The 21276-nt window shown below is 41.5% G+C and overlaps 2 protein-coding genes across 13 annotated transcripts; one reads left to right on the plus strand and one right to left on the minus strand.

Moving 5' to 3' along the window:
- Positions 1 to 1213: 1213 nt before the first annotated feature.
- TNFAIP1 (TNF alpha induced protein 1) lies at positions 1214 to 17947 on the minus strand. 12 transcript variants are annotated; one of them, XM_069790833.1, is made up of 8 exons: positions 17690 to 17827; positions 17031 to 17112; positions 14922 to 15263; positions 12643 to 12812; positions 10726 to 10815; positions 10570 to 10622; positions 7887 to 8082; positions 1214 to 6609 (listed from the first exon to the last, which is right to left on the minus strand). In XM_069790833.1, the coding sequence occupies exons 3-8, from the start codon at positions 15136 to 15138 to the stop codon at positions 6391 to 6393; spliced, it is 945 nt and encodes a 314-aa protein (XP_069646934.1). In that variant the 5' UTR covers positions 15139 to 15263; positions 17031 to 17112; positions 17690 to 17827; the 3' UTR covers positions 1214 to 6390. The 12 variants fall into 12 exon arrangements, with proteins under 12 accessions (XP_069646934.1, XP_069646929.1, XP_069646932.1 ...); XM_069790828.1 differs by having other exon boundaries at positions 17012 to 17112; XM_069790831.1 differs by having other exon boundaries at positions 16998 to 17112.
- On the plus strand, positions 17918 to 20564 carry IFT20 (intraflagellar transport 20). The gene is made up of 4 exons (XM_069790842.1): positions 17918 to 18272; positions 18624 to 18709; positions 19532 to 19635; positions 20120 to 20564. Exons 1-4 carry the CDS (start codon positions 18146 to 18148, stop codon positions 20199 to 20201), a joined length of 399 nt encoding a protein of 132 aa, XP_069646943.1. The 5' UTR covers positions 17918 to 18145; the 3' UTR covers positions 20202 to 20564.
- The last annotated feature ends 712 nt before the right edge of the window (positions 20565 to 21276 follow it).

Genomic DNA, 21276 nt, shown 5'->3' on the forward strand with positions numbered 1-21276 from the left:
CTCTTCCTTCCAAAGCAAATAAGGATGGAGGCAAGATCATTCCTTCAGCAGAGGTATTCAGGATACTTAATAAACCAGAGCTCACTCTCAGCGAGTCCTCCAGCTACTGCTGAAAATCCTACATTAGCTGTGGCTGCAAGGGAAAAGTCACAAGAAGACCCAGGCAAAGGGAGAGCTCCCAAAGGAACAGCACAGAAAAAAAAGAAGAGATAGGAGGCAGGAGCTGGACTGCACCGAGAACAAGACAGACCTCCGTTAATGCAGGCAGAAAAGGGAAAAAGGAGAAGAACTGTTCCATTTTTGAAAGAAGCAGCAGATGGAGGAGACTGAATCATATCACCCAGTCACAAGAACCAAAAGTCCTACCATGATGAATGTAGGCTGTTTCTACAAGCTCTCATACAACATAAAGTCAGGGTAGGAGCACCTACCTTACAGGTAAACCAATTTTCCACAACTGTGGGAAAGAATAGCCAGTGTGCACTAGAAACCACAGTTACCCAAGAGAGGTTTCTTACCTTTCCAAACAGAAGGATTACTTAACTTCCTTCAAAGACACTCAGATACTTTGTAGAACAGTTTTTGTGGTTGTTGCTCACAACAAAAAACCCCTATGGCTTAGCTCAGAAAGCAGGGTAACAGCAGCAAAGAGAACAGCTAAATAGAACTAACAGATTATGTTGGCCACCTCAAAAGCACACCTGCTGCAGAACACAGGCTACATCTCTGGATCTAATTCCCTGCTAGGCTGCCCCATCAATCAAGAAAGGTTAAAGATGTTCAAAATACAAGTTAGGTTACCTTTGTAGTAATACAAATTGTGTGTAGACTTAAGGAAAGATCAAAATGCTCTGTGATTCTTATTAGGAAAGATCAAAATGCTCTGTGATTCTTATTAGGAAATGAAGTTATTTCCATTAACATGAAAACCACTGCAGCCAATGAGTTGTTCTACAATTAAAGGAAAAGCCCAGAGAAAATCAAAACCACTTGTCTGCAGAGCACCTGTAAGTACACTGATACCTCCTACAAATAGCCTGCACCTGCAGGGCATGGGTGAAAGGTAGCAACAGCTCCATATAATACAAAAGCCATTTGCTGACACAGTATTTCTGTGGTTCAGAAATCATAAATAGTTGGTGAGGATCACAACTACAATGCAGAAGAGTGCAGACCAACATGACGAATAAAAAGTTACGATGCTGGAGAAAAATCACAGAAGACAAAATATAACACTTTATTAAAAATTAGTGTTCTATTTCCATTTAATGCACTGATAAAAGAGAAAACACTTTAATCAATAGCTAATATAGTTACTGCATTAACTAAGTATTTTATCCATAAGGCTGACCCTTAAAAGGTAAGACACAAAAATAAAACAAAGCCTGATGTTGTAAGAAAACAGCTTGATCACAGAATGTCAGTTTAAACAAGATCATCAATCATATTTGCTACCCTCTGGATATAAAATATTATAGAAATCCAAAGTCCTTTACTATTATTAAACACATTAAACTTCAACATCCCTCTGAGGTAGGGGAGGGTCTTACCACCATTTTATTACAGATGAGGAAAAATGACACACATACAGAAAAACTTGAGTTGCTGTATGTCACAGAGTTAGTAGCAAAGCTGGAAACAGGACTCATGCCCACTCATCTCTTAATAAAACCTCAGTTCTCCTAACAGAAAGGATGGTGTGAAATTTGACTGTAAAGATTTAATACAAAGGATTGTCAGAGGATATAATCTAATTGTGTAAGACAGGGACTACTGGGCCAGAAACATTCAGTCAAGGTATACTTCATCAGTATTTCCTAGAGTGAATTTTGTATGAAAACTAAAAAACCTCGAGAGAAAAAAAAAATCTAATCAAAACCACAATAAGCATTGCCTGTTCGAAACAGAACACAGCTTTTCAATAACACCATAGTATCGGTCCCTCCAATGCCCTCCCAGTCTCTGTCAGTTATTTTATATTTTAACCACGGAGTGCAAGAGAGAAAAAGTCTGCGGAATGGAACATTACAGTAGGATAAATGTTTCCTGTTCCAAAAACTAAATGTCAAGGTGAAGGTTAAACATTTAGTTTTCTCTCAGCATTTATCAAGCAGTTGGAGGTTGCTACCCTGCAGAACTCTCTCTTTTGACATTATTGCCTAATTAACACTGATGCTGAAAAGCTGTTTAACATAAGACATTCACTGAAAGCACCAAGTCTCCTTCTCTGTAGAAAGACTGAGGCTGTTTTGCAATATGTGAGGACCCCATTACAGAAACATGCAACTCTTTATTACAGTACTTGTGTATAGATGTCAGTTAATGTTTTCCATTCATTCTCTGTCTGCTAATATCTGAATGTGCAAAAGTTCACGTAAATTTAAGAGTGAAGAGGACAGAAAGGTTTCAAAAAGAGCTCCAGCAGCTAATGAATGCCAGCTGATGTAGTTAGAATTCATACATTACAAATGAGGCAAAAAGGCATTTCTTCCTCCTAAAGGCTACTATAAATTCACAGGCACATCAGTAAATACATCCATTGGTGATGGTCTATGTAGAAAGCCATTACAAGTCTCATAACTTGCAGACAAATGTATATAATTAGAAATCTATATTGTCTTAATAGGGATCATAATTTGTGATATTTAAAGCCAGTAGAGAAGAGCCTTAGGAAGCACAGCTGTTCGCTCTCTCTGGAAGTAGAAAGGTTACTACAAATAAGTGAATGCTATGGTTCAAAACGGCATTATCCTTTTCAGTGCTTTTTGTCCATTACACCAGGTTGTAAAATTATGTTCTAGAATGTTGTTGTCAAAACAATTTAGAGCTTTTAATTAAGTTAAGGATGATTAACATGAGAATACAAAGCACGTGTTACATCAAAACTACAGTATTCGAAATTATCAGAAGCTGGTAGTACAGCGACATGCCATGATTTTGGTGGAAAAAACATTCACTAACATCCTGTACTGGAGCAGTTTCAGATAAGCAGGACTCTTAAGAGAAAAATACAGTGTTCTATCACGTGTATTAGAAAAACGTTCAACCCATGAACTGTGTAAGTGATGGCTGCATTCATGTCTACATTTAGACTTACGGAGACTTCATGTACATTATCCAATTACGTAAGCACTCAGGTAAGAGGTAACTCGGGGCATTCCAGATTTTGTCAGAAACCCAAGCATAGCAGCCCTACCTAGGGAGGGGATCTCTAATACTACAATCAATTTAGCCTTGCGCACATCTGAATAGCACACACCCCAGAACACACCTACACAGAGGATTTCCTGATGTTCTCCCATTCCAATCTGTCCAGCAGTGGAGGAAACTATAGAACTGCTAGTTAAACCCAGCCATGGGTATTTAACTGGGATCTCTCAGCCACATCCTGAAAATCCTATCAGGACAATGAACACCAAGACCATGGTTTCAAAATATCTTTTGAATAGACAAAAAACTTTAGTGTTTATGCAATTAGATTTTTACTCTAAGTAAAGCTTACAGGCTGACAGAGTGTTCTGTCCACAGTGGCTAAGCATTGTTTAACATCATTCCAGTTCTAGTCATATCTTAATCTAAAAGCAGATGTTTTGTGATCAGTACTAATTGGAAGCAGAGAAGGGAGAATGAATGGGGATGAGATAAGAAGGTGAAATGAAAAGGGTATCTGTACATATTTTAAAAAACATTCATAACCTCTTACAGTTTTTACTGATATTCCACAAATACCAAGAAGTTATTTTGCACTTTTTAAAAGATTCTCACAACCCAGATGGTTCTCAAAACAGTTTCCAAGATTAATTTAATCTAAATTCAAATCTGAAATTAATACTACTTGTTGGCTACGGGAGTCAGGGAAAAGGAAGCCAACTAAACCAAAACACAAGCTTTTCTCTGCTTCTTACAGTGTAATAATTCGCAATATGAATCCTGGGAGTACAGAATCCAACACGGAATGAAAGCCTCTGGACTAGCACACAGATCTGACACTCAATTATCTTTCACACACTCCTTCCCATGCTTGTACTCCCCAGAGAAAAGAAATGCAAAGATGACATTTTCCTGCTTATAACTTCCTTTAAACATGATTTTGCAAGGCTACCAGCATCACTTACTTAATCTGTTAATGTTCACTATGATAGTAACAAGAAAAAAATAATATAAATCATTTGCCAAGAAACAGAAGTGCTACACATGATTTTTAAATGGCAGTCTTATTTGTTACAAGATGGAAAAAAAGTACAAGAGAATAAATTGAAGCTATTAAGTACAGCACAAAGACACTAGCACTATAGGCTCTGCTAGTAGCTTCCAAGCATCCACCACAGTGTAATTGAAACAGTGTTAGTGGGGGGGGGGAATAAATTAAAAAAAAATCCACATCACACTCTAGCAGAAGTAAAGAAAAAAAACCCCAAACAAACACAAAAGCCTTCGTCAAAACTAATTTCAGTAGCTGTATTTTCACTGGCACAATAGAAAAACCAGCTGGAAAACAACTTACAGAAAGCAAGATAAAAAGAAAAGAGGTTATTAGAGTTTTAAAGAGGCCTTTCAAAAAAAGGCAGGTGCATTACTGTGGCAACGCTACTTCCCAAATGTAAGGAGAGCTAAGTGAATGCCTGCCACATGTAGGTCTGGCTAGGCAATAAAGTCCTGAAAGTTTGCAGCCATTAGTGTTTTCTTACCAAGCCTCAACAATTTCATTTTCAAAAGCCTAATTGAGTGAAAATAATTTTTTTGTTCCCTCCCCTGCTTCTATTACTACCAAACCATCTACCATCTTAATTCTGCTTATGACTTCACCTCTTGTCAGGCTTTTGCAGTAATATGCTTTAAAACTTATAGGTAGATTTGGCACCAGTCAAAGCAGTTCAAGACTAACCGTTGCAGAATCCGAAGCTTCCCTGTTCACGTACAATATGGGAGCATAAAAGCAGTTGTGGAGCATGCTCCACCACTGTCACATATCCATAGCTGCCACTGAACAGCCATCAAGTAATAACTGTTTATGACAGTGGTAAAATTTGAATCTGCAACCTACAGCTGAAACCTACAAGCAAACATTTAAAAATACAGTAACACCTTTTCCTACTAAACTTGAAACTGTTTCCAGACACCCAATTTGCAGAGCAGCCTTGACTCCAAACTTTTCAAAGGCCCTTTACAATTAGCACCCAGCCAAGCACTCAGAATAAAAGTAATTATTTCAGTTTAAAATTTAGTATAAGCTATTTTTCTCCTGTGTCCAAAGCCTGTTGCAGTTTCATGCTAGAACAAAATTTTTATGACTATTCTTCTTTTTCCACTTCAAATTCTATGCTCTAGAAGGGATTCAGAGCACAAAACTTGAAATCACCCTTCAGTATGTGAACATTATCTAGCCTTATAAAACGTTTAGACTGTACTTCCCCAGTCACTGCAATTTTTCCCCTGCTGCTTGAGAAATTTAACATTAAATAGCACTTTTGGGCCACAGGAGGAAACTAATGTAAAACTAATTCCCCAGATTGCCGTTGTTTTTATATAAACAGGATTAGACTATCACAAGCCTAAACAATGGCAACCCTGCCACAATTTATTCCTCAAGTTTTCTTACTTGAGGAAGTTTCTCCCTTCACCATACCCATTTCCCCATCTCCCAAGACAAATCATGACATACATATTTAAATTTTCAAAGTTTTCTCATTTTTCAGAAGGGCAGCTTTTCTGATGACTTGACTCTTACCTCTTTGGAAGAGCTTACCTTAGAATTAATGAGTTTTAGACAGCTATCTTGGAATACAAACTTTTGTACGTGTACTGGGGGAAAGAGGTGGGAGAAATCACCTGTGCAGTGCATCTGACTACTGGATACCTAACCATTTCTTCTGGGGGGTTATCAGATGTAGTGTTTGCACTACTACTATGAGTAGTCATGTTCAAGTTCTCTCCACCCCCCCTTCAGTATCTTCATTTAAAAACTGGAAGTTCCATTATACAAAACCCTAAAAGGGCAGGTATCTGGAAAAAGATTTTTCAAATCACACCATCTTATTCAGGAAAAGCAGTACTTCTCACAGGAAGTAAGAAAACTGGCAAGTCATTAGATATGCAAGAGCAACCACAAACTGTCAGAATCAGTGTTCTGAATTCCGTTCCTCACGTGGCATGAAAAGGGGGCCAGTCTGTATTTAAAGCACATGGTGCAAAATTAACATCTTAGTTCTCAAAGCCCTTGGCCTTTAGTGTTGCTTTGTGCGCACAAAATGCCCATTTGCTTCTCTAGGGAGCCAAGAAGCCAAATGAAGATCAATCCAGAGTCCAACTGATCCCTCCCTACTTCCTGATCTCCCTCAAAGAATATCGATACAAGCCTTGACACCAAACCCTTACTCCTCGACTGATATGCTAGTGGCCAAGCTGACGGTCATCATAGGTGCTATATCTCTTCACATGGATTCGGCGCACTCGGTCACGAAGTTCAAAACCCTCATCATCCTCACTGTGAGATGCCTGGCTTCGGCTCCTACTTGTTGCTTCCAGCAGAGAGTTATCAGGAACCCGTGGTGTTTCATATAGCAAGACATTTAGTGTTTCCTCATAAATTCGTGCCTCAGGGAATTCAACCTACAAAAAACAGCACATGTCCTTTTCCAGATCTATATGGGATAACATGACTGGAACACTTACCCATAAGTAAAAAGATATTTGAGCCATAAAAAGACATACACTATGAAGAGAGTAAAACAACTGTAAACAAGAAAGATGAGCAAAGCAGTCCAACTCCTAGTAGAGGATTATTCCCACCACCAGCGTGCCTACCTCACCTCTGCTTTTAGATCATTCTAGAATGGAAAACAGTATTTCTGATTCTTAAGTGCTAATGTTGGAGCTGGTCACCTTACCTGCACCACTGCAAGTCAAAAGTTAACTCCTGAAGTTAGGGAAACTCTGTAGATTTATCATGCTAATCATTATCATATTTTCATGCATGCAACTCATCTCTTTAGGACGTACTGTGCTTGAAAGCAAGTCTTTAGGTAACCTTTGCAAAATCAGAGGTGGGAAGACTATGAGAAGAATTGCTGGAAGTGTGGGGAAATCAAGATAGGTTGATTATTGGGAATCTGCACTCCTGCTGAACTTTTTTTTTTTTAAACAGATATTCTGTAGTTTTGCACATAAAAACACAACGATAATAAATATACCATGTTTCTAAACAGTGTCTGAGCTCAAGTTTCCTTTTCATTAATTTCATCCCATCCACTTCAGTTATTCAGGCTGGGACAGATCAGTTTCAGCCTTCTCCTTTTTGGCATGTATCTTCCAACACTCTGAAGAAATTTATACTCCCAGATGCAACCATTTAGTCCAATTACATACAATGATTACATCAGTGCAAGTGAAACACAGTACAAAGTAACTGCAATGAAGTAAACTTATGTAGGTATAATTAGGAGCAGAATTAGATCTTTACTCCATTTAATTAGAAAAGAATTCCAAGGCATTTACATGCTTTAGGGACACAAAGTCCATCAACTTTAAGAGACTAGTGCTAAAATGCACATGCTTTCAGAATTGCTATTCTCAGCCTTTCCTTCAAACCTGCTACCATGTTTAGTCTTCTCTGAATTCTATCTAGTATGCAGCATCTTTTACCTAGATGGCAGCTCATCCTGCAGCCCCCTAAGCAGCAAGCCATTCTAGTAATTTCAATGTCACTGACCATCGATTCCAGTCAATATTCAGGAGAGCTGGTATCAAAGCTTTTCCAACAAGTGATATTGCTTGCCCCTAGCAATTTGGCTTAAGTTATACAAAATCTGTATCTTTCTGCAATGTATCATCAATTTTTTTTTTTTTTTTTTTAAACCATAAGAGACAGATGGGTAAAACTCCATTACCTTGGTTTGCTTCTTCTCTGTAGCATACACTATAGAGGTACAACAGACTTCAGCAAGTTTCCGACCCTGTCCATAGAAAGACCAGCAGCAGATTTCATCCCCTATAACATCCTTAATGAAAAGAACTCTGCCGTTGAATCGGAGAGATAGTTTGTCAAACAGTTCTATGTTCTTCAGTAAGTTGTCATCTGAGTTACTGAAACACAGCAACAAAAGAAGGAATATGGTTTTTGCCGTTTTTCAACTGGCCATCTCTACAGAATTTATATGCCTATTCCACCACAGTTTTAAGCATTGATCTAACTGCAGAATACAAATAAGCAGTGACTCATTACCATATGCTGCCAAGAAAAGACAGGGTAATAGCCAATTTCAGATACAAATAAGATGCTCTGATCCCCATGAGCAAACACACCAGCTTTTAGAGGTCAAGTTATATAATTAATAACGACAGCACAATTTCCCCAAATCATTACATCAACTATCTACAACTATCTTTTGACTGACACTCAAGACAATTAAATCACATGCTAACTACAGTTCTCTTTAGCTTAGTAACAGCAGAAGTCCAAAGAGTCAATGCATGTTAGAAGGCCAGCTAAAAAGCAAGGTGTTCTGCACGTAACACTAGTGATAGCATATACAAATTTCAAATTACAAAATAATATACATTATTTAGGAAACTTAAGTTTTACTGACAGCCAACACAATGTAGGATCTTAATTACTTTTCAAAGCAAGATCTAGATGTTCTAGAGAAAAAAAAAATATACACTGTATTATAGCTTTAAAGTCAAGTAAAGCTATCAGAAAGCTATTCTTAAAATTTAAAATATTTTACTTTAACAACATCATGGCCAATCAATGTCCAATTTGATTAAGTAAAAAAACCAAAAGACACCAACCCAAATCTAAAAGCCCTACTCCTTTGACATCAGCTTGAATGCAGCTGTATTGAAATTAAGTACTCTGCCCCTTTGTCTCTTTTTATAGGTGGCTGGGAAATTATATGCGGATGTGTGGAAATTGGTGAATGTATTATCGCCTAGACAACAAAGCCAACCTTGCTAGCTTTAACAGTGAAATTGCTTACTCTTTGGACCCATAAGCTCAAGGTTCATACCTTGCTGCCAAGAATCTACCCAGAGACATGACATTGTACTTTTGTATGCAGTATCTTAACTTTTGCAAGTGGTCCAGGAAGGCTATGAAATACTTGTGAATCAAGACACTGCTAATAAGAAAAGCCGACTGGGCTTTACATAAAATACGTAGTCTAAGAAGTATTTCTGTTCAGACCTAAATCAAAAAAGAATGATCTGCAACCAGAAAAAACCTTCAGCTCGCAAGAATCAGTTGATAAAGCAACTTGCGATTCAGCCACTGACAAGTCCCAGCCTCCATCAAGTGGCAGAGCTGGGAAAAGAATGTGGAAGTCTTCATCCATTTATATGTTATTAGACCACACTGACAACATAACTGAGAAAGCTCCTTTTATACTGTTGATTAGGAAGAATAGAAGGAAAAAAAATCTTTGCTTGCTAGCAGCCAGTGTGGAATTTTAAATAAAGATGCCTCATTTAAACACCCTCAAGGCATGCAGATTCATGCGCAAGGAATAATTAGAACCCTACAGCTAGTTGAGATACCAGCACCTCCTGGTATCCAGGATTCTGTTGCTCTCATTACTAGTACGTTTATGTTTCCAGACCCATGGTGACTAATATGCTATTCTGTGCTTGCTTTAGCATCACTGCTGTAAGCTAAAGGGTAACAGGGAGGAGTCCAATATGACTGGCAGATACAAATGCAGTTTGCTGAAAAACAGGCTGCTCTTCAGCACTCCCACAGGTAGCATTTCCCGACTACCTGAAATAGCATGATTGTTAGAATCCATCTCTCTGACAGATAGACCATCAGTTTGTCCAGAGAAAAAAAGCTTCCAAGATTGTATCTCACATTGAAAAGGCTGAAAATGAGGATTCTGCATAGCATAAAGGATTACTCGCATCGTTTCAATGACTGGTTTGGGAAAATCCAAAGCCATTCTAATAGCATCATAACAAAGGGATCATGATAGTTGCAGCATAGAACTAAATGTTATTTTATACAGGAGGAAAGCCAGAAAACTACTGCCCTGGCCCTAACTAGGTTGCTCCTGAGCAGAACAGATATTTTCCTTTGTAACCAAATAATTAATTCATTTAGAGGCACTGAAGGCGCTGGAACATCAAGAATGTCTGTAGGTCAGAATAAAAGAGTGCTGGCACAGCTATATGCAGACTCAAAAGTATAGCTAAACTGACAAGGCGGGAATCATGGCTGCATTAGCTTTGCATTGACAAGGTAATGCTCTGCAGACCAGTTTGTGTTGCATTACCCAAGTCACATCTAGTTTCAGCCAATATTAATAGCCTCATCCTGTCCTTGTTTCTTCTCACACAACTGAACTGTACACTAAACTTCAACAGATACAGTTTATTGTGTTCTCCCCTGATTTAGATTCATGTCAGTCAAAAATAACTGTGCTCAAATCCATAGAAGAGCACCACTGTAAGCAAAAAAAACCCCAAAACAAACCAAACAAAAAAACCCCAAACAAGTTAGGTCGTATCACATCTTCCTCCATTCCCATAGTCAAAGGGAAACTTTCCCATTACAGTGGGGGAAAAAACCTGACATACCTGGTGTAGGAGTATTTATTGTTGCTTCTATTATAAAGCAGCTTAACAACAGGCTATTGGGAGAGAAAGAGAAAAAACAGAAAATATAAGTTCTGTGTTTGAATACATTTAGCAAAAATTCAGTTTCTCACTGGATAGTTGTGGAAAAGTAGTTACTTTCATTGATGATTCTATCAGTCTCTCTTCTTCTTTTGGAGATGTGATAATAGGGATGCTACAGACAGGTTCATACAAGTCTTTCTTGTCCTGTTTTGAAGAAAGAAGAGAGAGAGGAAATAAACTCGAGAGAGATAAATGCTAAAGCTAACATCTGCTCCTGCTGTTTTCTCCAACCCCTCCAGCCATATTCCCAAATCCTGCGATGCAAGGGGGAAAAAAAAAAAAAAAAAAAAAAAAAGCTCTGTGTTGCTATAGTAACCACACAGCATTACCTTGATCTGCAACCCAGAAATACAGCGGAGGGATTTCTTATCCCCAGAAGGCAGCAGTAATTGAAACATTGGGATGCAGGTGGATGTCCTTCTTAGCTACAGCAAGGACCCTAAGCTCAAGTCATATTTGGTTTAAGTGGGTTTATTATTCTATCCTTTTTTGAAGAAAAGGATAGTAGGAGTTTGCACTAGTTTTAACCAACTCAAAACACTGCAGTATGTAAGAATATCAGCCACTGTGAACTGAACATTTAGAACAGCATGTCACTAAAATGGACTTCAGCCCCTTGTGATACAAAAGCAACAATCAAGAGCATGTAGCACAGCCTGTGACTCCAGATTCCTCATGTAGCAAGTTAAGGAAAGCTCAATAGCTAATAGGAAAGCCTTAGAACATTTGTTGTTAGAAAAAAGGTTTTAAATTCCAAACTGGAAGGAAATTTGTCAGTGGGGCTTTGCATTTCTTTCGGGGATACAAGAAGTATTTTCAACCTAGTATGTGAGGCATTTATGAATTACTAAGTTTTGCCCTGCAAGAAACATTCATTTCACAATGCTGAGACTAATAATAAGTTATATACATTGCATCTGGGCTAACCTTATTAAAAGGTTGGCAGAACAAGCTAATTGCAATCAGCTGAATGCATACGGACTCATAAAGTGAATAAAGCCACTATGGGCTTACATATTTGCAAAACTGATATGAAGAAAAGTCCTTAAAGTACTCAGTGCTTACCATATAGGTGTTTTTCTCCATTAAGATTCAAACTTAGAAAAAAGGTACCATGTTTTCAAAGATTCAAACCCATTCTGCCTATAAATACTATCTAATTAGAAGTGACATAACTTGGGAGAAATTTAGACAAATGCCATAAGGCCTTTTAAAACATATGCTCAAAATAATAATGTTTATTCAATCAGTCTCCTTTAAATTTCTGGCTTTTATTTCATTTCACACAAGAGGAACTAATTCACTATCTATTTCCTAAATAAAATATATAAAAAAGAAACAGAAAAGAATCAGTTCCTCTATTTAAACGACAAATTGTCAATACAGTTTCTACTTTATTCATCCTCCTGGCATACCTGTGAAGCAGAAAAGTGCTACTGTCCCCATTGCGAGGGGGCAGCTGGACAACCGAACAGAAGCACAAAGGGAAATGATTTACCCATTGTCACACCAGACATCTCCAAAATGACAGGAACTCAGACCCACGTCTTGCACATTCTAGATTCATATAATCTAACCAGGGGACAATCTTTCTCTTCTTACAAAGAAATAGCTCCCTTGGTAATGCAGCTGCCTCACTACTTGCACTAAATGACTTCAGAGCACAGGCACCTGTGGCCTGGAAGGCCATGCCATGGTAGCACATGGGTCTGAAAACATTTCATCTCTTACTCAAAGCATCACAGGATCTCAGGTGTGCATACAGAGCAAGGATAACTATGGCTTTGATAAATGTACTGGATAAGCTCTTACAACTTACTTGTCTACTGTCTCATTTTATTTCCAGGCCATCTTGTGCATCTAAGACTCGATGCCGTCTCTAAGGCCATGAAATACTCTCTCAAGTTGTCTTGATAAATTTTATAAGTAAAACACCCACAAAAAACTTTACAGGCTACTTCTGTTTCTTACCTGCAGGGCTGCTTGGCACATGTCCACTAAGCCCTGAATGAGATAGTATTTGGCTTCTGCCATCAACTCTTTGATCTCCTGTCTGTGTTTTGGAAGTGCAATCGTGTCATCTCGGAGATAGTTTAAAATTGTTCCAAAGTGCTTCCCACAACGGTCTATAAGGATCCAGCCTGAAAAATAATGATTGCATCATTTCAATCACCTTAACACTAGGGGGGAAGAGAAAGCTCCTCGGAGAGGTTAAATAAGCCTAATGTTTCCTGAAACTGCACATGATACTCTTCCCATTTCATTCAGTGGAAGTCCTTACTGACTTTGAGCAAATTGAAGTTGATTACAGAACAGAAACTGACAGTGGAACCACTCCTTTGGTACCTCCTGTATGTTCTCACTACTTTCCAGCACCCCAAAAGAAAAGCCTCGAGCTAAAAATTCTTGGCTTCCTATCACAAAACACTAAAACTGCTGCAGGAACCTGACTGTGCTGTATCAACTGATCATCAGTGGGTTACCTGACCAAAATTATTATCTCGCTTCATCTTTTTTGTATTAGGTTCTGATTAAAGGAATGAACCTTTTTAACTACTATAGAAGTCTAATTTACATCTATTTAACTGACTGTCCAAGCCATTCAAACCAGGGGGGGGAGGGGGCGTGCAAAAAAAAGCTTATTGTTAGATAGGTTGCTTCTTTTCTTCAGAGGCTTGTCATATTCCCACCAAAAAGGAGGTGTGCTATATTCGTATGGGAATAAATGTATTAACTGCTGCTACAGTGTAATGGTGGGCAATTAGCAACTTATCACTAAGCAAGCCAAGGAAAGACTAGAAGAGAGAATTCACAAATGTTTGCAACAAGTAGATTTGGGATAAGTTCTGTGGCTTAATGAGAAGGATTTGGCAGTTTTCCAACCACATCTTCTGCTGTTGTTCGGAGTTAAAGAGACAGAAGTGTTCCGAAGATGCTAAAAGATAGATAGCCCAGAAAACCCAGTATGGGAAAAAAGCTGTTCTAGTCTCCAAACAGGAGCAAAGAACAGGACAGAGACAGATCAGGAGGGAGCAGAGAGGGGATGCAGCACAGGAAACAGCAGTCAACAGACAGTTCTTGCAATTCTAAAACATCCCTGAAGCCACATTCACTAGGAAACAGGATGTCTGACTTGCTGGCAAACAATAGCAATGCAGGACACACACAAGCAGAGGGCTTAATACAGCGCCAAACCCTTTTCCATAACATGGAAGGCAGGCAAAAAAGTGTTATTCTGGGACCTAGGTACAGAAAACAACATAGGAAAATAAGCTAAACCACTGCTAGATTCTACAGCTGCAGCTGTCAGAACATGAACCTTGTTTTCCATTCAGGCTGAGGCTCTTATACAAAACTGCTGGACTAAATGGATTTAGTTGTATGTAACACTCAACAAGACCCAGCCTACTCAAGGGGAACTTGGTTTAAATGGTACGCAAAATCCACAAGGAGTTGTTTCAGTTTAAGTAAACACACTGCTGCGCATTGAGTTTAAGCTGATGTAATCTGGGCATGCAGAAGAGCTTTTGCATACGAGTGTTCAGAAACGCCAAGCGGTTAAATGCTTGCCAACCTCTCTCAGCCTCTTCTCCACAGTGCCACAACTCTCATTCCAAAGGTGTCATTTTGCCCCGGACTACCAAAGAGAGGAAAATGAAAGCACTCATAGCCATTGCTGATATTGGTTGTCTTTCTTGTTCTACGCTTGATAATGTATTATGGATTTTTATAATGACAATATTCAGTGTCGAGCAGGAGGTGACATACTGCTTGAGTGACGTCTAAATACTGTCACAGCATCGTAAGCCACAAGCAGAACATTCTACTGGGAGGAGGAAAAAAAGAATTTTCAACAGAGCAAGCAAGGCTATTCTGAGTTCTAAAGATGAAAACTGAATGTCCCTCCCCATGTACGCATTTTGAATGATGCCAACACATGACACCACATAAATGACAACCCACACACTGTCTGTTCAGTCTTCGTAACATCAACAATCTGCATACCAGCTGTGATCATAGGAAAGAGAACCAGTCCTTCCGCTAGTTAATTTTAGTAACAAAAGAACATTTTTATAAAGGACAGAGGATTGTTAGCACCAATGGGAGTTGGCTGCCTAATGTTCTGAGCTATTTTTGGAATGTATCTTTCCCTACATCCTTAACTGAGCGTAGTCTTAAGATATTTAAAAGACCTCCACCAAAACCCAGTTGTTCTACAAAATTGTCAACAACAAAAGACATTCCCTTACCTTCCTTGTCTGTGAGCACCTCCATTCTGCCGCTGAACATGGCCTTAAGCATTGTGTCATGCCTGGTCAGTACTTGTACTGTAGTGTAATATAAAGAGCCCCCAACATTCAGTCGCACATACTTGTTACCAAGGCTGCCCCCTTTGAAGCTGCAAGTTTTGGGCTTGGGCCCTGCAGCTGGACAAAGGGTGGTGGTTAGACACGTGTCCCCCGACATCTCCTTCTGTAGGTAGATGACAACCCTGCAGAGCGTGGGCTTGACGGATTCCGCCGTGATTGGTGAAGAGTCACGAGTCACCAGACGAGGACGGCAAGGCAAAAGCGGTCATAACCACTGGGCCCCTGAAACAGAAACGCGCAAGATCAACCCAGAAGCCTGGAATTTCCATTTACAACAAAAACCTGAAGCCCACATTAAAGACGAAATACCTTCAGTAGATTCCTAAGGGCACATCTACATGCATTCTGACAAAACAAGATTCAGCTGTTTTTCAGACAACTTAGCAGCAGAACGGTAGCTCACCACCTTGCAGCTGCATTACTGTTAGTGAGACACACTGAACTTCTCTGGGCTTCCTGTTATTTAGTCTTCACCCAAGACTACAAACACCATACAATACCGCAGTCCGAGTTTAAACGCTAGCTGGAATTCCGCTCCCTCTCAACTTCCCAGAAGAACACAACTCTTTTTAAAGTGTGCAGAGCCAAAACACAATGGAAGACTTTTCTGCCCTTCCTTCAGCTGGGGTGTGTATCTATACGTGTGGGGTTTGTTGTTGTTGTTTTGTTTTTTAACTGGAGACATTTATAAATGTCTCTTCAAATGCCTCGATGTTGAAATGCTGGACCATAACACGTTCTATTTCCTGGCGACTCCTTTCATTCAAAACTCTTCTTCTGCCATCCTGGAATGCTGAGCACTCAAAGTAGTTTTAAATTTTTTTTAAAATTAACACCACTCCGTCACCAAATATGTCCAGTCTTTGGAATATTTGTCTCAGTTAAAAAGCCAGCTAGACATTCACTGCTTCTTTCTCTCCCCAGTCTCACTATGCCTATTTTTCCATTGACAATAACTTCAAAATGCAAACAAACAAATAAAAGAATGAAACTCTGTCTAATGTGCCAGATACGAGTTCTTCAACCAGAAAAGTACAAATACAAGTTTCTTACCTGTCCTTCTTCTAAATAATTATTGTTCTCAAAAACATTTTGCCATTGGCTTTTTTGTTGTTGTTGTTTTAAGACTCTTTCAGACTATGAATATCTCCTCCCTTCTCCGTTCTGTGCCTACGGCACATGAGCAACCTTTTATAAATAAATATAATAACCTGCTAATTATCTTGCTATTCTTCCTACAACCTCTTCCTTCTCACCCCACCTCAGCTTTCAACATAAGAAAAAAACCCCACAAACATCCATCTGTTCAGCAATTTATTTGGCAGCTACAGATGGCACCTTAAAATTGCCAGAGATCTGAATAACTACTGAACTTAGAACAACACCTAAAATGTAACATTATTCTGCAATTCCTAACTCAATTACTCTAATTAAGCAAACACTACAAACAACGTCTATTAAACAACAAGCAACACAAACACTGCGCAGATCATCAGGACACAAACCAATTCTAAGAATTTTAGTGCCAGAAAAGCTCAGTTTGTCTATAAATGCTTTAACTGGAACTCCTACCGGCTGCCATTGTTCTTTACTTCCAACTAATCACCATAAAACGCAACAGCAAGCTTCAGCCTACATCTGGGCGAGACAACTTTTTTTTCCAGCTACATCACTTGAGCCAAGCGGTCCACGAGCAAATCTGAGTCACAGGCAGCTGCACGCGACACATGGAACGGGCCAGAAAAGTAACTCCCGACCGGTAAGCAAGCAGCAGTGACCAAAAATTGCATGTTAGGCTTGTGGTGTTATCTAAGAAGTTAATTACTCAAACAAAGCAGCTGAGGGTTATAGAGAAATCAATCAGAAGTTGTCCAAGCCTTGTGAGTAACACAGTTCCTCCCAACTAGTCAAAGGCACTTGCTATAATCCGTTAGGAACGAGCAGATGAAGACCTACGGAAGCAACTACACCTTGTCCCACAGCTCAGACCTCTGGTAACAATGGACATACGCCCTCGGTCTGCACGTCTGTCACCGCGTCCTGCCTTGCTTCGGCCCCTCAGCAATCCCTCCTGCAGAAGAACAAAGGCATGCTTGGGAAGACAGCCAGGCCGAGAGAAATCCAGGCGCACACACAGCTCTCCAACGTCCGTCTGCCCGAACACGGGTCTGCGGTCGTTCTGACGCTTCAGGCCTCGACCTGCTGCTCCGACTGCGCGGAACGGAGCAGAACCCCCGGGACAGCCGGTCCGAGCAGGAGTCGGGACTATTACTCCTTCCTTAACTAATAAGCGAGGAGCCCTTTGCTGTAAACAGCGACGCAACCTCTGATTAGCCCCGCTACCACACGACAAACATTTTCTACCTCCCTCCCTTCCCGCCCGGTGCGGGGGGCAGGAGGAGGACGGCGCGACGCCACGTCAGGAAAGGGGCCCTGATGAAAACTTACAGAAAAAGGAACAACCTTAACGGCTCCGGGGGGGGAACCCCCTGCAACCGGGCGCGCTTTTGGCTCAAGCTCTCTCCGGCCCCTCCCGCCTTTTCGACACCGCCAGGCCCCGCCGCGGCCCCTCACGGCGGGGCAGAGGGGGGACCCCGGCCCCGCCAGGCCGGGCCTGCGGAGGGAGCGCAGCCAGCCGCGGCACGCACCGAACGAAGCCTTACAGGCCCGGGGAGAGGGCTGCTCCGCCTGCCCCGGCGCCCTCCGCTCCGGCACCTGCAAAAAAAAACAAGCAAAGGAGCGGCGGGCCCGGCCCGGGAGGGCCCCGGCGGCCTTCGCTCACCCGCCGCGGCGGTCCCCGCTTGAGATCATTTCCTCCGCGCCCCGCTAACGACCGGCACGACCCGGAAACGTTTCCCGCCGCGCCGCCGGGACTCCATTTCCCAGCGCGCCCCGCGCCATCGGCGGGCTGTCGCCGTGGCGGCCGCCGTGAGGTGACGGGGAGGCCGCGGGTCCCGCCGGGCTCGGTCGCGTCCCCCAGAGCGCTCTGGTGAGGAGAGGCCGTCTTCCCCCCGCTTCCCTTCCCCGGCCCCGCTCCTGCCAGCGCCGGCGCTCTGCCCGGTGCCCGCCGGGGGCTGCGGGACGCGCCCCCTCCCCTCGGGAAGATGGCGCAGGCGGCGCTGGGCGCGGCGGGCCTCCACTTCGACGAGCTGAACAAGCTGCGGGTCCTCGACCCCGAGGTGTCGCGGCAGACGGCGCAGCTCCGGGAGGAGTGCGGGGTTTTCCTGGAGAGTAAGTCCCGCGGGGGGGCGAGCGGCTGGGTGGGCACACCCCCCACCCCCACCCCGCGACCCGCCGCCGAGCTGTGAGGGGATCGCAGCCGGAGCAGCAGCGTGGCCCGGACCCCGCCAGCCTGCCCGAGCGCCCCTCGGCAGCTCGGAGAAGGGTCAGGGAGGCGAGCCGGGGCACGGAGGGCTCCCCCCCACACACATACCCCCCCCCCCCCCCCCAAAGCCCTCCCTAGCCCCTCGGACAGCAGGGAGGACCTCGGGACGTAGCGGTGCGCGGCCAGCGCGTCGGAGAAGCATTAGTTGTCTTCAGGGGTGTTTTGAACTTTACCTAACGGTTTTCTTTTCTTTGCAGAGATAGCAGAATTCCAAAAAATAGTGGGTAGCTTAATTGAACTGGTTGACCAACTGGCAAAAGCTGCGGAAAGTGAGAAGATGAAGGTACCGTGCAATTAATTGCTGGCTTGTCAGGTACTCTACTCTGTACTGCGTGTGAAAAAAACAGACCTAAGCAATCTTTTTCTGTTAGTATCATACAGGCATTTCCATGGCAGTTAACATCCATCTCTCTGCAATGTCAAAGCATGGGCCTTTTTAGTTCAGACTAAGGTCTAGAAGGCTTTTACAGACACACTCAAGAGTGTCACATTACTCCTGCATGTAAAAGTCCTGCTGTTCCTGCTTCTGTATATATTTGCACTTAAATAGAACGTATATTTTTTTAATCACTCCTACTAGTAGAGCTTTGTCCTCAAGAGGCAGGAGAGGCTCTGGGAGGAGGAGAAGGGCTTTCTAAAGACCAGATCAGTGAATAGCTCTATAAATACCTTTGAAATTTTCTGTATTGTATTTCCGTGCGTCACCATGTGGTGTGGATTTTTTCCATGTTATTGTGGAAATAGAAATAGTGTTTAGCAGAATTGTAGGTAATTACTTTTTTCCTTAATTGTTCTGGGGAGAAGAATTATAACCAGAGCTTGTCTATCTGTAGGACTAGTCACCAGTGATCAGTTTGTACTTCCGGAGGAGTCAGTGACTTTTGTTCCATGAGGCTGAAGGAAGTCTCAAATGCCTTCATCTGCCCCACCTCTACAGGGACTGTTTGCCTGTTCACCAGCCATTCAGTATTAAGCTATCACCCTCCTTTATTGTTAGCATGGCTGAAACACTTCAAAATCAACCTGCTAGTAGTGAAAGGGGTTAAAAAAATTTTTAAAAATCCCAATACAGCTACATCACTCACTGTCCGTCCTCTTTTGACAGGCCATCGGTGCACGAAATTTGCTGAAGTCTATAGCAAAGCAAAGAGAAGCTCAGGAACAGCAACTTCAGGCTTTAATAGCTGAGAAAAAGATGCAGTTGGAAAGGTAAGTTTTCTATTAAATACTGTCAGGGCATTACATAGGCTGGAAAGTCGGCCTCGCCATCTGTGCTTGGCTGCAGGACGCTGTCTAAGCTTGTTGAAACAGTCCATCTGCAGCGACGGTGTGGCCTCCTGCACAAAGCACGCGTGGAGCAATGCAGAGCTGCAAGCCTAGAGTTAACTTAAGGCCCTGTCTGCCACTCACCAAAAGGAAGGTTCATCTCCGGTAACCCTGTGGCTAAATAAACAGAGGCAGCATGAGATCATGCAGTTGAAAAAATCAATAAAACTGTAATAGCATGCCACGTGTCTGCCTTGTAAAGGCACTTTAGAACTGCAAAGTCTAACTCATGCAGCCACTGCTTTACAGCTGACTTACTTACACATGTAGTCTAGCTTTCCTTCACCGCAGACCAGTGAGCGTTGTACTAAACCATCTAACTAAGTCGGGCTGGATGTAGCTGGTAACCATTTGTTTTTTCTTTCAGATACCGAATAGAGTACGAGACTCTCTGTAAAATTGAAGCAGACCAGAACGAATTCATTGACCAATTCATTTTTCAGAAATAGAGGATTTTAAGATAAAAACAGACTAACTTGGAAACTTGACCATTCCAGAGTCTTGAGAATTTAAAAAATATGCAATTTTTCACTGTGTATGAATGAAGAGATGGTTTGTACAAATGGAAGTGTCTTTTAATTCAGTGTGAATTACACTAAAAGTGGCAATAAGGAGGGCCTTCTAGCAGATGTAAAGACTGTTCTGTCCTTTGATTTTATAAAAGTTTTGTACAGTCAGTAGTTCTAATTCAAATTATAGTTGAATTAATGCTACTGTTGTTATGTTATGTCTCTCACTTTTTGACTTGTACAGCTCTTTCAAAGAAATCAGGAAATAAATTATTGTTTTCAGACTTTCTGGATATACCAGAATGAGTTGCTTCTGCTATGTTATTTTTGAGCTGAAGAGTTTACAACTCCCTGGGTAGTTGTAATGGTTGTCCTATATGCAGTATTTTTCACGTCTGTAAAGACACAACACACAAGCAGCAGTAACTTTTATCTATATTGACCAGATTATTTTTTCTATAGAGAGGAAAAAAACCCCAGAAATTTATGGTTAACAGAACGGATCAATTATGGACACACAAAAAAGCAGAAAATACAGCAGAATTGAGAACTTTAAACTATGCCTGAGGTATGTCTGTGCAGGTAGTAATATTAGAGTTGAATTCTTTCATGGGTGTTATTAGTGATGGAACTGCAAACTGATGAGACAAACCATTCTAAGCCTACAGTGACACCAGGAGTATACATAAACTATAAATACAAATGTGACATCCAAGAACTGAATGCCTGTGATCTAAAATCAGGCCTTGTGTTGAAGTCCAAATAGATGCATTTTATGTCTGTCTTTAGGCAACCAAATACGGAAATGTTGGCCTTTTTTCAAAACCTGTGGAAGGTTTAAATTTATTCCGGTGAAGTTCTGAAATACCCAGGCAGTGACTGAAAAGCCTTCTCCCTGACCTGTAATCTTGCACAAGTCTCCAAGTTTGATTCTTGCAGATCAGACTGAGAACTTGAAAAAGACCAAACCAACCACCCCAGAATTTCTATCAGTAGTAGGTTTTACTTACTGTAA

The sequence above is a fragment of the Haliaeetus albicilla genome, chromosome 9 (assembly GCF_947461875.1).
Source record: "Haliaeetus albicilla chromosome 9, bHalAlb1.1, whole genome shotgun sequence".
NCBI lineage: Eukaryota > Metazoa > Chordata > Aves > Accipitriformes > Accipitridae > Haliaeetus > Haliaeetus albicilla.

Coding starts and splice junctions, on each gene's coding strand:
- IFT20 (XM_069790842.1), top strand. CDS start 18,146: ATGGCGCAGGCGGCGCTGGGCGCGGCGGGCCTCCACTTCGACGAGCTG. Junction 18,273..18,623: donor GTGCGGGGTTTTCCTGGAGA/GTAAGTCCCGCG, acceptor TTTTCTTTGCAG/AGATAGCAGAATTCCAAAAA. Junction 18,710..19,531: donor CGGAAAGTGAGAAGATGAAG/GTACCGTGCAAT, acceptor CTCTTTTGACAG/GCCATCGGTGCACGAAATTT.
- TNFAIP1 (XM_069790838.1), bottom strand. CDS start 15,138: ATGTCGGGGGACACGTGTCTAACCACCACCCTTTGTCCAGCTGCAGGG. Junction 10,623..10,725: donor TGATAGAATCATCAATGAAA/GTAACTACTTTT, acceptor CTCTCCCAATAG/CCTGTTGTTAAGCTGCTTTA. Junction 8,083..10,569: donor AATAAATACTCCTACACCAG/GTATGTCAGGTT, acceptor GCTGTGTTTCAG/TAACTCAGATGACAACTTAC.